The sequence below is a fragment of the Rhinopithecus roxellana genome, chromosome 2, assembly GCF_007565055.1.
Source record: "Rhinopithecus roxellana isolate Shanxi Qingling chromosome 2, ASM756505v1, whole genome shotgun sequence".
NCBI classification, from domain to species: Eukaryota; Metazoa; Chordata; class Mammalia; order Primates; family Cercopithecidae; genus Rhinopithecus; species Rhinopithecus roxellana.
The window spans coordinates 18071527-18087575 of NC_044550.1; the positions used below are offsets into that span (position 1 = coordinate 18071527).

Here is a 16049-nt window from a genome sequence, read left to right on the forward strand (position 1 = left end):
GTGACTTATATGAATAGCCCTGCCTTTGAGTGTTAACTTTTAAGTTTAATAACATTCTCTATTTTGGTTATTGTCATGGTATTGAGCAATATTTCATGTCTAGGTAGGTGCCCTAATAGATACTATTCAATGATGCTAATACAAAGCCAATATTATGGTATCTGTCTGATGCTGCATTGCCACATAAATAACCTCTGCAAAGCTTAGTGCATTTTCATAACAATTATTTTATTCACAGTTCTGCAGTTTGGTTAGGGCTTCATGGGAAAGCTTGTCTGTTCTCCATACAGCATCAGCAGAGGAGGCTTGACATCTTAAAGCATGGTTCTGGGTTCCAAGACCAACCATCTCAAAAGACAAAAATTGGAAGCTGCCAGAAAAGAGCACAGTATTGTTTCTGTATTATATAGGTCAAACAGTCATGAAGCTGAGATTGAAGAACAGACATAGATGCCACCTCTAGATGGGAATACCATATTTTAATATAGTATTAATATTGCCAAGAATTTAGGGCCATGTCACCTTAGATATTCAGCATTTCATTTTTTAAACAAAATAAAATATATGACAAAAAAATCAAAGAAGAAAACCTATAAGGTCAGATCATAGTGGAAATTAGAACACCATGTGCACAAAAGAAGTATTTAAAAAAAAAAATCACTTGACTCTGGGAAAGCTGGCAACATTTCAGACCACTACAGTGGCATTTAACCTAATTACTGTGAAACATCAAATTGGAAGGCCAACTGAGGATTACCTGAATGTCCTCAAAAAGTTAACAAAACTATTAAGACAACTTACTGTTGTTAACTTAAGCCTCTGAAAAACAGGGAAAAGAAGTAAATGCCTAACTATTTTCTACAGTTAGCTTTTTTGTTTTCAAAACATTTCAGTTTGGTCTTGTGGGCAACTCAAACAATATTATGGACTTAAAATAACAACAACAAAAAACCAAAATGCCAGAGCAAAGTAATGTTTACTTTGTGTAGTGTACGTGGTATTTGGATAAAATGAAAATACATGTGTTCAATTAACTGTGGATTCTGGTATTCTGAAGTTAAAATGTTTTCTTCATCTTAGAGAAAAAAATAGCAGGAATAAGAAGGTTTTACAATTTCCATTATTCACTGTATCTAAGCTCTTCTATAAACAAAACAGAAGCTTTGACCTGGTAAGAAATGTGATTATACTTTCTTCAACTTTTGTCCCTCAACCCAACATTTTGCCTAAACAGTTTTTAGTTATTGACTTTTTAAAAGATGCTTTAGAATTAGATATGGAAGGGTGAAAGGTGCATGCTGTTTTTAGTCAGCATCTGCAGTACTGTAACATGAAAGATCTTTCCAATCTATTTTCATTTCTTTCCTTCTGGATAATCCGATTTTGCAACAAATTGATTGCTCAACCTCTCCATGTCACTTTTCAATAAAATCAAAAAGGTTGCTACAGTCCCAAGGTGGGGAAATGGTCCCTTTCTGGAAAGGGTGAGACCCAAAGGTCAGTTCATTAAACAGAGTGACTTAGGAGACCTCTAATGCCTTAGCAATATATTCTAAAATCCTGACATTCGAAACTTAAATTGATCCTTTTCACTGATAAGCCTACTCTTGAAAATTTTATTTAGAGGAAAAACTGAAGTAAAATGCATTTTATAACTGACTCTGAATAATTAAATTTTTCCCTAAGATATAATTACTAGGGAATCCCTCATTTTCCTGCTGGAAAGCACCTCATTTCCTTGAACTCTTACACATGAAAAAGACACCAGCATTGAAATTCTGGCATCACAATTAATTAAAAGCATCTGTCTAAGACAGACATAACAGATCATATTGAAAAGAAGACTGAACTTGACATTAGAAACCTACCTTAGAGTACCAGCTTCACCACTGACCAGTTGCATGTCTTTGAAGAAGTGCGAAGTTTGAGCAACCTATTTAGTTAGCAGTGTCCTCATCTGTCAAATAAGAAAAATGTCATCTACTCTAACAACCTGACAGAGTTTTGAGGTTAGATGGTGTATCAAATATGTAAGTACTTAATTTATTGCAAAGCATCACATAAGCAGAAAGTATCCATTTTAGGAACTTCAATGAAACATATATGGATTTTTGTAAGTTGTGGCTGTTAAAATTTCTTTTAAGAACATTGTACAATGTGATTAATAAAATACATTTTCTAAGCACAAGTATAATGTTTTGTACTAATTAAACAAAGTATATGTTCATTAAGGATAGAAACTACGAGTTATATATCTTTTTGTCCCTAACATTTTAGAGAACAGTTCTATATAGGCCAAGTTGGTTGTTTGATGTGTTGAATGCATGACTGAGAAAGATACTTTTGAGGTCATTATTCCTCAATTTGGAAGTATAAATTAGCCATTTTTAACATTATGAATTCCAGTGAATTCTGCTGTCTTTTTAATTATTGAATACTCTAATAGTATATATAACAAAATTATAAGAGTAAAAATGCCATCACACTGTTAAGCTGTTGATGATTTCATAGATTGAACTATGGGGTTTGTGAATGGGGGATTGTATCAGATTATTAGCATACACTGTTACAAGAAAATTGTCACATTGAGATCAGTGCAGCTAAGAGGATTAGTGATAGTAGCCTCCAATTGACTTTAAAAATGTAAAATTAAAATAACTATTCTAGACTTTTAGTATTTTCAACAAGTTATCTCCAAAATTTAAACAAAGTTGCCCTAACCTACAGTGTAAACTTTATGTTGCTGCCTAATTTCATGTATTTTCTCAGGAGTTTCTTTAGGAATTCTGTACTTCCATTCTAGCTTTTGAAGTCTACTCATACAGCTTTAAATCACTGTTTTCTTATTCTCTCACAAAAGTTTTCAGAAACTTTTCTATCCCTACTTAAAATACTGTTTTATAGTTGACTTCTTTTACTGTTTTGACAAATGCATGCATAGCATTGATATCTAACTTATTTTCAGTTAGTACCTGCAAAAATTAGCATAATGCCTTGAAATGCAGTTTGTCATAATTGCAGAGAAAATTCATTCATTAAACTTTTATTGAGAACCTTTTATGTGCTTATCAGTCTCCTGGTAATCTTTTCATTTAATTGGGCCCAAGTTTATGCAGTTGCAGTAAAAAATATTCATATCTATTTCAGGGAGACAAAAGCAATTTCAGCTAACAGTTTTTTGGGGAGTTATTTTAATGAATTATACTTAGGTATCATTTTATAATAAATTATTTCATTGGTTAACAATAATAGACTATAGTATAAAAGATTTGTTATTTTGGGTAGTAACAGAGTTTGAAAAAGTAACGTTTTTCTCTTTTGTCTTTAAAAAAATTGTTATTATGACAAAAGACATGTTTTAAATTCATCCTGGAATAAGGAAAGGTGATGGGGTTCCTAAAGTTTTAAAGCAAGGAGATAGGTTTTAAGCAAAGGGAACAAATTATGTAAAGGAACTAACTCATAAGGTGTGACACATTCAAAGAAATATCACTTGTGTAGAGAGGCTGGAACAATGGGCAAATACCAAAAGTAGCAGATAAGGTTAGCAAATTAATCAGGGTCCAGATCATTAAAGGCCTTGCTTTCTTGCCAAGACATCAATATTTTTTTCTTAAGGCAGAGAGGAGCCTGTAAAGGTATTTAAGCAAAGGAGAGATACTTTAATGGGTAGATTTGGAAGTGACTTTAGTAATATACTGAGGAAAAGCATGCTAAATGATTAGCTATGGAACAATGAGACAGAATGTGGTGAGCATAGTGCATCAGGGGTATAACAAGGGAAGAGGAGCCTGAGAAGGAGAGTGAGGAGAATTCAACAGGGGTTCAAAAGATTTCTTGATCTAGAACACTGGGGTTCAAAATGATTCGGTGAGTTCAATTGATTCAATTTTATTTTTTAATTAAATCACTTAATGGCAGAGAGCATCAATTGGGGTTCAATGCTCAGATAATTTTATGAATAATCCTATCTAATTTGCGGATATACTATATCCAGAATAAAAATGATGCAGACTAACATTATAAAAGAACACCTTAGTTTGTAATAATGTAAAATTAACAGTGCTGTCTATTCAGATTGAACTTGTCCCTAAGCAGCTCTAAGCACATTAAATATGAAAGCAAGGCCATGTTTTTGGTAAGACACAGAGAAGCAAACAACAAGCAATGTCATTTCCTATCTGGCTGTGTCTGCCTGTATTTTCACATCAATCTGATGTTCTCCTACTTCCCTCATTGATCTCTCATTTTTAGGTGCAAGTGAGTTAATTGTAGTTTTCTCCTAAATACGTCATATTGTTCTTGGTACGCCTTCCCCATCCCCATTCTATCTGGTAAGTTTCTGATCCTCCTTAAATGCCCAAGTCTCTGTAAAGGCCATTCTAATGTCTCAAGACATTTCTGCTTTATCTTCAGTGCACATACTTTTGCACATAATTAACACACACTTTCTTCTTAAATACGCTGTTAACTTCTTAAGGACAGACACTATGTCTTCTTATTCATTTCTGTTGAGATGTGTCCTCTGCATATAGATGCATATTGGGCATGTAAGTAGGTACTTGCTTATTGTTCCAAGCATGAAAACCATAGCAACTGTGGGGATAGAACCTCGGCTTTGCTGTTGATTGCTCTATAAAGCATGATAAATAACCATTCATCAGCTTGTCTTTCTTAATGCTGTTAATCAGACCTCTTTTGAAAACATTAACATTTGTGGTTGTCGCTTTCCCTCTCACTTGTTCAAGGTTCTATTAGTGCCACCTTGTCTACTCAGTTGTCTTACACCTTCTCTAAAAGAGTGGTGTATACAACATTGACCTCTGTTGAAAAAATTTGCTTTTGCTCTCAATTTTTTTACCTTTCTGATGTGTTTTTAAAAGCTCTAAACATAGTTTTAGCTTTCTTCTTTGTCTCCATATTAAAAAAAAAAAAAAAAAAAAACAGAATATTGTTGGTGTGCTGTATCTCAAACAAATGTTTTGAAAACAAAACAGCAAAAGAATATTTAGTAAAGACATCTAATGTGTATCCATGCACTCTTTTATAAGTAAGTTATAACTTGTAAGATACTTACTATTTCAAGCTAAGAAACAAAAAATTTAGAGCTGCCTGATTTGGGACATAAATTACTACACTGAACACGTGTGCTGGTGGTACCTGTGCACATTTTCCAGTGATTTTTTTTTTCATTATTTGATGCTTTGGATGAACCAAAAATGCTGGTGTTTTAACATGGCTTCCCCCTTGCTTAAAAATTGGCTCCTTTACCCCTGTACTTTATTTTCCGGCAGTGCAAACCACACTGAAGTGTCTAATCAAGTACCTCCTAACTGGAATTAGACAAAGAAAAAACTCATTTGCGGAAGAATTGCATTGCAGAACAAATGACATCATTTGTATTAAAACATTCTACGCTTAGATTTCTTTTTCCATGACACTAGAGATCCCTCATTTTTAGTCAAGCTAAAAATAGATTGTAATTTTATGCTTGTAAATAATGTCTCATGCACAAGGATACTGGATAAAAATAGAAAGTAGGATTTGATTTTTAAATTAATACTGTATCCCAAAATACCACTTCTTTACCTTATTGAATATATTTGAGATCCTGCTCATATTTCCTGAAGCTTCATAATATTTATAGAACTAGAATGGGCAAAGAGAATGCTTTATTAGAGGCAGCTTTTCCATAAAGCTTCTGAGAACCTTGCTGCTGTATTTTTAGCTCAATCTCTGTGAATATTATGTGCAGCATATATGGTCTCTCAACTTAAACACAACCCTGAAAAGTACCTCTTTTCCTTCAACCTTCATTTCAACATGTATTTTATGTGCAAAGATGCAGTATTAGCAAGAAAAACAGATCTCCATCAGCATTTGCTTTTGAAACAGACCTAAGGAAGTTAGGTAACTCTAAATTTCTAATAAAAATGTGGTATAGAACTTGATATTAGATATTTGATTTAATAATTGTTTTCCTATCTCCTTACTCTTAACAAAAACATTCCTTTTAACTTTCTTTTATGAAAATTCTTTGGCTAGGAACTGTTAAGAAATCTACAAACAGAGCAAAGACAGAAATGCTCATGCTCAATCCTTACTTCATGGTGACTCCATTTAATAATGGTATTTTTGACTCTAGGTCTCCAAAGAGCCTCAAAGTACTTTTCTTTTTGCCTTCTGACACCTCCTTTCCTCCCCGCTTCTTTCTTTCTCCTGCAAATTAAAACTGCATTGCCATAAAAATATAAGGCATATTTGGATGAATAGAAAGATGGATAGAAGTATGATAAATCAAGTATAGTAAGTTGTTAATGGTAGAATCTAGGTGGAGGGTATAAAGGCATTCACTCTAAGATTCTTTCAGTTTTGCTAGATGCTTGAAAGTTGTCATAACAAAAATCTCTTAGGAGTGGTTACCCATGAAGGGTGGGATTACAGCTTTTACTTATTCTGTGTTTAAATATTGTACACTTATTAGAGAAAAATGAAGATAATTATTTTAAAAGCTACACGAATCTGTTTTCATGAATGAAGTCATCAGACTGTTGACTTAAATATTCTTCATATTTGAAGTTTACATTCATCCATGCCAAATAAGGATGTGACAAAAGAATCAGCTGTGTATGATGCTCACATCATACAATAGGAAATTGGGTACTTCAATTATAGTATAGTCAATGGAATACTATGCAGCCATTAAAATATATAGATAGAAACAAATGCATTGACATGGAAAGATATTTATAATATAATATTTCATATTTTGTAATATAACATTTTATATTTTATACCTAGCTAGAACACATAAAATCTATGAATATAACTGAAAATAACCATACATATAAAATGTTATCTCTGAATTATGATGCTATAAATTTTTCTTATATAAATTTATTTACATTTAAAAATCTTTCCTAAAATAATATTTTCCTGTGCTTTTTAACTTAGTAACATAAGAGAGAAGGAAAACAGAAAAGAGAAGAAAAGAAAAAGGTCATGCCATTTTTCTGGGAAAAAGGAGCAAGGAAACCTCAGTATGTTTAATTTTTTATCAAACCAAAAAGATTATCTGGATTTTCCCTTTTATCTATATCATGGAAATCTGGTGTCTTACATTTTCTAAATTTTGCTCTTGTAAAGAATGCACTTGAAATATATAAAAACAAATAATTTCATTCATTCTTCTGAAGATATTTTCATGGACTTGACTAGTGGTTTTGAAAGGAAAGTTAAGATGTTTTTATGTTGTGGGGCCCCAGGCATTTCATACTTGGAAATCCCTATCTTGAATCTCTAATTGCATTATATTTCTATGTCTGACTCACGAGGAAAAGAAGCTTCAAAGCAGAAAACAGAAAATCCAATTTCTCTCTAAATACAATAACCATTTATTTATTTCAGATAATGTAACACCTATGTTTCAGGGTTTCCCAGTGTCCTACACAGAAGAATCAAGAGTTCAAGGATGTGTCAATTAAGCAATAAAAATATTTTTAATGGTTATGGATCTCTCTATAAGGAGATTAAGCAATGTGTTGAAATTAGGTACTCCTTTTTTTTTTTTTTTTTTTTTTTTTGAGACGGAGTCTCGCTCTGTCACCCAGGCTGGAGTGCAGTGGCCGGATCTCAGCTCACTGCAAGCTCCGCCTCCCGGGTTTATGCCATTCTCCTGCCTCAGCCTCCAGAGTAGCTGGGACTACAGGCGCCCGCCACCTCGCCCGGCTAGTTTTTTGAATTCTTTAGTAGAGACGGGGTTTCACCGTGTTAGCCAGGATGGTCTCGATCTCCTGACCTTGTGATTCGCCCGTCTCGGCCTCCCAAAATGCTGGGATTACAGGCTTGAGACACCGCGCCCGGCCGAAATTAGGTACTCTTTAAAATATGTCTCTGAAAAAAGATAAAGGGAGAAGACAATTACTGTTATTTTTTTCCATTCTGCCAATATTTATTGGATACTTGGTTTATGACCCTAAATTTAGTGTTTCAGTTATTTTTTCCCCATAGATTTTCTTTCAATGGCTATTGAAAGAAATGTTGAATAGACATAAAAGTAAAACAAGCAAAAATAAAGTTCATCTCAGGTTCTAGTCCTCTAGTCCTCATAGTCTGTTATATGGAATTCATCATTTATTCTTTTATATGTATGTTTGTGTGTGTATGTTCCCCCCTTCCTCCTCCTCTGTGCTGGTAGCCTGTTTTAAGTGTGTCTTCTTGTTCCCTTAAAATATATAATGTTTTGTGTTCTTTATGTCTTGTCTTTCTCAGGTAAAATGTCCAGTGATCGAGCTTTGAGGAAGCAGCAACAGTTGAACAACCTTGTCTATGTGGTAAAAAATCAGGCCAAACCTGGTGACAGAATTGTGGATTTCTGCAGCGGTGGGGTATTATATCTCTCCTTTCATCCTTTTTAGTCTTTCTAAGATTATGAGACTTTTCTATATTACATTCAAGGTCACATTTTTATTTGGCAAGATTGTGGTTTCAGAATGAGGAAAAGCTGTGGGGACCAAAGCTAATTTGTTTGTCTCACTGACTTTTTCAGGGCCATGTTGGAATTGTCCTTGCTCACATGCTGCCATCATGTCAGGTAAAGCCAGAATAAGAGATAAAAGGAAATATTTAAAAACTATACAGTTCAGCTAGCCAAATTTGGTTTATCCCTGGGGTTTCTAATCACTCACCCAAGTCAAATATGTGGCACAGGCATTGTCTTTTCTTTGAAATAAACTTCCAAGACTCAGAATCTTAAGGGAAAAAAAGTAAAGTAAGATCATAAAACAGTTATCAATTTTTAAAAGGTTTATAGGTTTAAGTAATTTTTCAAAGAAATAGCTATTTTATTGCTAAATAAAATAATTATGATTCAACTGGTTTAATTTTCAATGTAATTTTAAATGGAAATACTGACCTCTGAAACTTGCTGAGCATGTTCTTTTGGCATCTTGATTTAGATGCATTGCATCGAAATTATAACAATAGCAAAATTTTTTAAAGAAAAAAAAAAACCCAAACCTACAATACCTGATCCATCAAAATGCTTTGCTTTTCTTATTCTCATTGTCATTGTCCATATGGATGCTTATTGTTGCAGATTTTAAAAATGCAAACAAAATTTTCCCATGCTTTCACTCAATATTGTATCATAAATGTTTTTCCCTATTGCTAATAGTTTTACATATCATCATATTTCAGAGAACACCAAATATATTTTCAAGTAAATATATCATAATGTATTCAATCATTGCCACAATTTCTTAGAATTTTGTGCTGATTTTAGTCCTCTGCCATGTTAAATCAGTTCCTCACTGTGACCACTTTTTAGCATGAAAGTCTGTTTATTTTTGTTTTTGTTTTGTTTTGTTTTTAATACAAACTCAACTGCAACAGAGTCTTTGCTGTGAGCCCTCTGGAAGGTGTGAACTAATTATAGTGAATACTTCTGGGAGAAAAAAAATGTGGAAGAATTGATAGACTGGCCAGAATAACATGTAACAGAATGATGACAAGGGGACAGGGAACAGCATTCCTTTATTTTTCTTTGCTTAGAGAATAAATAGGAAAATAAATAAGGAATCCTGGGAGAAGAGGCAGGTGTTTGTTTTATTATTAAGTAAAGCAACACTTTTGTGATTGAGTAGGAGGAAGAGAGCTCACAGAGTAAAATTCTGAGAAGCAGAGTCAGGGATGTAATATCTTTTCTTCCCTTATTAATATTTCTGGAAGCTTAGAAAGGTTCAAACCAAAAATGAGTAATCTTGTCTAGAATAGAGTCAGGAAAGCCTTTCATATCAAGTATCAGGTTTTTTAAACAGATTTTTTCTTACAGACAAGCATAAGAACAAAATAAGAACTAGGAGTGATAGTGATGAAAGTGACTTAATTCTTTTCATTTTTCTCCATTCAAACCATCTTCTCTGCCTAGATTATCACTGGAGGCTCCTAACTGGTTTCTCTGCCCTCTGGCCTTGCTCCCACCAATCCATACCATACATTACAGACTGTGCCCTCGAAATTGTGTACCAATTTTCTCAGTTCTCCAAACACGCCAAATTCTTTGTCATGTTGGGCCTTCATGTGTGTTTCTCTCCCTAAAATACTCTTCCATTCCCCCAACTGATTTGTATTCATTTTTTAGGCCTCAGTTAATATATTACTTCCCCATGAAAATAGTCATAAAGTTTGAGTGCTCCCGTTGACATTGTTTGTCTTTCATTTAACGCTTATCACACTGTATTATTATTATTTTTTGATGTTTTGTTTTTGGTTTTTTTGTTTGTTTGGTTGGTTGGTTGGTTGGTTGTTGTTTTGTTTTTGTTTTTGTTTTTTTTGGTGGTTTTTTTTTGAGACAGATTCTCCCTGCGACGCCCAGGCTGGAGTACAGTGGTGCGACCTCAGCTCTCTGTAACCTCTGCTTCCTGAGTTCAAGCGATTATCCTGCCTCTGCCTCCCGAATAACTGGGACTACAGGCACACACTACTGCACCCAGCTAATTGTTGTATTTTTAGTAGAGACAGAGTTTCACCATATTAGCCGGGCTAGTCTAGAATTCCTGACCTCAAATGATCTGCCTGCCTCGGCCTCCCAAAGTGTTGGGATTACAGGCGTGAGCCACCACACCTGGCCTACACTGTATTATTATTGCTTGTTTCACTTATATCACTATGCTATAAGAATAGTTCAAGGACCTTTAATTTTTCCTTTCTGTACCAGATTATGTGACATACTTCCTGCCACAGAATAGAGGCTCAATATAATACGTTCTACATTATTAAAGCTATGAAATATAGTAATAATGCTTTGCCTAATGTCTGAGTTATGTTACTAAATATACTATTGTTTTCTGGGTAAAATCTAGGTTACATTAATAGAAAACAAGGAATTATCATTAATTCGTGCTAAGAAGAGAAGTGATGAACTGGGTTTAAGCAACATTTGGTTCATTCAAGCAAATATGGAATATTTTACTGGGATGTTTAATATTGGAGTAAGTAATCAAGTAATTTCAATTTCTTTAGCTAAATAAGAAAAATTACATGCCTTAGAGTAAATAATAAAGATAATTTTGTGTTCTTTGCTAAACAAATAAGTCTATAATTTTGTATACTTATCTATGAAATATAGCATATTAATGAATATTATTTTATTCATAGCACTTCGTCATTACATAATAGAGATAACATTGGCTACTCTATCAGACCAGAACTTTATTTTCTTCACTACAGAATCCCCAGTAGCAAGTGCTTAAAACTGGTTAATAATTGAGTAATTGATTCTGATGAACATGACTTGCCTTGGTTTATTCTGCATTTCTAGAAGACAATGAAGGAAAAGAAAAAAGAAGAAAAGAAAAGAAAAATAACTTGTTAGTAATCTCTAAATACAAGCATTGCCTTGTGATGTTTTTTACCTAAGATTTTATATTTACATGTATTTTCAGATTCCAAGAGAGAAAGTATATTGATCGTGTTTCTAAACCTTTGGATCAAATTGTTATTATTTGATACTATGAAAAATCCCTAAGATATGTATTTCTGCCTGAGCATTAAACCCCAAGGTTTTATTCTTTCTTGTAGAATTTGAGTTTTATGAACATGTTAGTGTTGCTGCTATTTCTATTTGCTTTAAATAATTTTTTTTCTGATTTTGATAGGAATATACATTTTGATAGTAATACAGAAAAATATATACTAATATAAAGAAGAAATAACCTATATGCCTATTATCAAGTGACAAATACTATCAAAAATCTTTAGTGTTTATATATTTATGCATGCATATAAATGCATATTTTACACATATATGAACATTGTTAAGACTATACTACATAGATCCTGCATTGACTGAATACAGTCTTTTACCTTTTTAATCATACTTTTATTTTCTCATTGTTATAATGCAGTTATTACTATGATGGATATTTTGTGCATCCTTTAAGAATTTTGATGCATTCGCCAAACCACTTTCCAGGAAGGTTCTTACTGACATCCTTTCTAATTACATATGTTCATATAAACATGCGGTTGTCTAGGTAGAACTTTTATCAACTTAAGTAATTCAGACCTTTTATGGTATTTCTGATTTTTACCCAGTGAAGTTTACTTCTTAAATATTGACTACTGCAAATTTTGGGGTTTATTGTAATTTTTTTTCAACCTAAAAAGTATGCTATTTGTTTCCTTTGTAGACACGATCTACAGTTTACTTCTGTTTGTATAAGCCTGGCTATTAATAAGGAAATTCAGGAAAATGTAGACATGTAATCTAGAAAATTCAAATTAAAAATATACCTGTACAGCTTTAACTTTACATAAATGTTGAGGTAAAGTTTAGAGCTTCTCCCATGAAACAAGCCATTAAACCACTCCAGGTATTACTAGTACACCAGACAGAATGGTAGCAAGTAAATGTGGACTGCTACACATTTATTTACCTCGCAAAGCATGGAATTTCCAGCCTATGTCTGGTTCATCTGTCTCTTGGCCCTTCATGACTTACAGATACAAAATCACTCTAGCATATTCTTGTAACTTCCAAGTGTATAATTTACTAACGCCAACTAAAAATGTATATATCTCTTTGGAAGTGAAATTTTTCTCTACATTTCGTAATACATCTATAATGACTTTTTTCCTTTCATAATTACCCTTGTCAAGGTGTATAGAAAATGGATTAAAATTGCTTAGAAGGTTAAATTAAAAGTAGATTCACTCTGAAGAATATAATTTGCCTAGGAGAGTAATTGAGGTATTGTCACTAGGTAAATCAGACTAAATGCATCAGAGGTTCTAACTCCTGTGTTAAATGCATTCCAGTAAAAATAGTGTGGCTGTTCAGTAAAATACACATACACAAATTTAAAAAATAGTGTGGCTAGAGAGGAAAGCAGAATAACCAGATATTAGAAATGCATTAAAACTGCATAAATTCATGGTTTTGTGATATTTCAGTAAGGGCTTAGTTAGGATTTATCTTTGCTTAGTAAATGCTTTATTTTTTTCATTTATTATTTTTCTTTAGATATAAAAATTAATAGTATAAACAAGATTTTAATGAAAGAATTTTAAGACTTAGAAACAACGAAGTCCTTTTAAATTATTAAATTTTATAATATGTATATTAATACCCATGCTCTCAAACAATATTACAAATATTTATTTGCAAATAGTATTACATAAAGGGCCATGACTATGGAAAAATGCTCATTTTGCATTAAAAACAAAAACTGTATGAAGGCTAAACAGCCTGCCACCAACATGTTTAGTTGGAAAATTTCAACAATAACAAACAGTCATTTCAACCAGATGATAAGGTACTGATTTCTAACAGTATTGGTGAATCCTTGCTGTTCATCAACATGTATATGAAAATCTCAAAAAACAGTTTTATTTTCTAGTTATTGGTATTTGCTTTTTGCTGTTTTGCCCACAACATAATTTTTAATTATTGTTTATGACTCATAAGTGCTGACTACTTAATTATAAGCTCATTTCTATTCATATAGGTATGTTAGTGTACAATTAAGCATGCAATTATAGACTGTACTTCGTAACATTTTTGATGAGTAATTATATAATCCTTGTTTTAAAAGATAAGGACCTTGAGAAATTATATATCCTGCAGGCACGCTTTCTAAAAATCATTAAGGCAAAATAGGGGACTTCTGAGATGAAAATAGCAAATAGAGGTATTTCAACCCCACTTCTCCCCGAAAACGTTCAGATCCTTAAATAAGAATAAGAATCAGAAAAATCAAACTCTATCTATGATGTAGCTATATTCAACATTCTATAACTTGAATTACAATATGAAGTGAGAAGGTGAAAAGCAGATTGAAGAAAAATGGTAAGTTATTGAGTAGAGGAGAAGGAAGATAAAGTTGAAATGCATGCCAGATGGAGTGGCAAGAAGGCTGTCAGGATGCAAACCACTTTGCTCCCACAGAATCCCAGAAAAGTTTAGGAATTCAGGACATGTGAAACCTCAGAGGAAATGAATAGGGAGGTGCTGAAATCATGTTTAATTAAAAATATTATTTAGAGACAAGATTCCTGCTCTCATCTTGTGTAAACAAGAAACGACCTCTCCCCAGCTACTAAGAGAGACAGGAAGTTTATTCTGTGAAGAAATTGAACCAGAGAGGCACCAGGTATAGAGATATCAGGCATAGAGAAGGGCAACGATGATGTGCCATACCAAGAATAAGAATTAAATGAGAATCTGCATACTGATGGATAGATCTCTTCCCTACCCATCTGCCTTCTAATTCCAGAACCACAGAAACCAGGATCATTTCCACAATCATCAGGATTAAAAGATTCCCCTCTGTAGAAGCAGAACTATCCCCAGAGAAAAGAACTACAGATACTGCAGCTATAATTTAAAAAAAAAAAAAAAAAAAAAGGCACCTGTCCAGGCTTTTTGATCACCCAGTCACTAGTGAAGCCCACCAGTTTTCAAAGCCTTACACTTTCATTCAGAACTTCCAATCAACTTTTTAGTGGTTTACTCTTTAATATGAACAGCTAAAGGAATACCGAACATGGAAAACTTCCAAAATGGAAGATAGAGACCTGTATTAGTCTGTTCTCACACTGCTAATAAAGACATACTCAAGACTGAGTGATTTATAAAGGAAAGAGGTTTAATTGATTCACAGTTCTACATGGCTAGGGAGGCCTCACAATAATGGAGGAAGGCGAATGAAGAGCAAAGTCATTTCTTACATGGCGGCAGACAAGTGCATGTGCTGGGGAACTCCCCTTTATAAAACCATCAGATTTCATGAGATTTATTCACTATCATGAGAACAGCATGGGAAAGATCCACCCCCATCATTCAGTTACCTCCCGCTGGGTCCCTTCCATGACACTTGGGAAATATGGGAGCTACAATTCAAGATGAGATTTGTGTGGGGACATAGTCAAACCATATCAAGACCAAAGCAACAAACATGATAAAGGGTCTTAGTCAAGGAGAGACAAGAGAAGATAATACATTAGTGAAATAAGGATATAATAAAAAAGAAAAAGAGTGAATGATCAGAGAACAAGAAAGGATGTCTTGAAAAATAAAAGTATGTTAGCCAAACTTGAAAACAAATTAAAAATTAAGAGATAAAGTATTTTTTAAAAGAAATATAGCATACCACTTGAAAAAAAATAAAGAAGAAAAAATGAAACTGGAAAGAAGCAATTTTTTTTTTTTTTTTTTTTTTTGAGGCGGAATTTTTTTTTTTTTTTTTGAGGCGGAGTCTCGCTCTGTCGCCCGGACTAGAGTGCAGTGGCCAGATCTCAGCTCACTGCAAGCTCTGCCTCCCGTGTTTACGCCATTCTCCTGCCTCAGCCTCCAGAGTAGCTGGGACTACAGGCGCCCGCCACCTCGCCCGGCTAGTTTTTGTATTTTTAGTAGAGACGGGGTTTCACCGTGTTAGCCAGGATGGTCTCGATCTCCTGACCTCGTGATCCGCCCGTCTCGGCCTCCCAAAGTGCTGGGATTACAGGCTTGAGAAGCAAATTTTTTAATTAGAGATTTAGTCCAGGAATCAAATACCTCAGTAATAGCAGGACCAGAAAAAGAAAACTGGTAAATGGTGGGGAGGAAAACATCAAAGAAAATATAGGAAAATGTGTTAATAATTAAGAATGCATTTCTCTTGATAAAGTTAACTTACAAAATAGCCTAAGCCAAGGCACATTGTGAAATTTCAGAACACCAAGGGTGAACAGATTTTCCCAAATGTTTCCACAGAGGAAAAAAAAAAATAGTGATATACAATAATTTATAATCAAAATGCTATCACACTTCTTAATAGTAGTGTGGAAGGCTCAATGACAGTGAAACAGCACCTCGAAAATTCTAGCAGAAAATTTCTAATCTCAAATTCTATACCTAGCTGATCCATCGATCTAGTAAAAAAAAAGAAAAGTAAAATAAAGAAAAATTCGACAGTCAAGGTCTCAATAAAATGGAAATTATACATACCCCTTTTCAGCAAGCTACTAGATAATGTGCTTCATTAAAATAGAAAGTAAATGAGAAAAAG

General features: G+C 33.5%; 1 protein-coding gene and 1 long non-coding RNA gene across 3 annotated transcripts in view; one reads left to right on the forward strand and one right to left on the reverse strand.

Moving 5' to 3' along the window:
- Positions 1-16049, forward strand: part of GSTCD (glutathione S-transferase C-terminal domain containing) — a 137628-nt gene that overhangs the window by 98333 nt on the left and 23246 nt on the right. For both annotated transcript variants that reach the window (XM_010371555.2, XM_030915874.1), the window contains 3 exons: positions 8272-8387; positions 8549-8593; positions 10863-10991. In XM_010371555.2, the coding sequence (XP_010369857.1) occupies positions 8272-8387; positions 8549-8593; positions 10863-10991 (290 nt within the window). The remainder of the gene's footprint in view (positions 1-8271; positions 8388-8548; positions 8594-10862; positions 10992-16049) is intronic.
- On the reverse strand, positions 208-12354 carry LOC104668773. The gene is made up of 4 exons (XR_748885.2): positions 12295-12354; positions 8688-8750; positions 5590-5649; positions 208-370 (listed from the first exon to the last, which is right to left on the reverse strand). It is a non-coding gene; the product is annotated as an uncharacterized LOC104668773 (long non-coding RNA).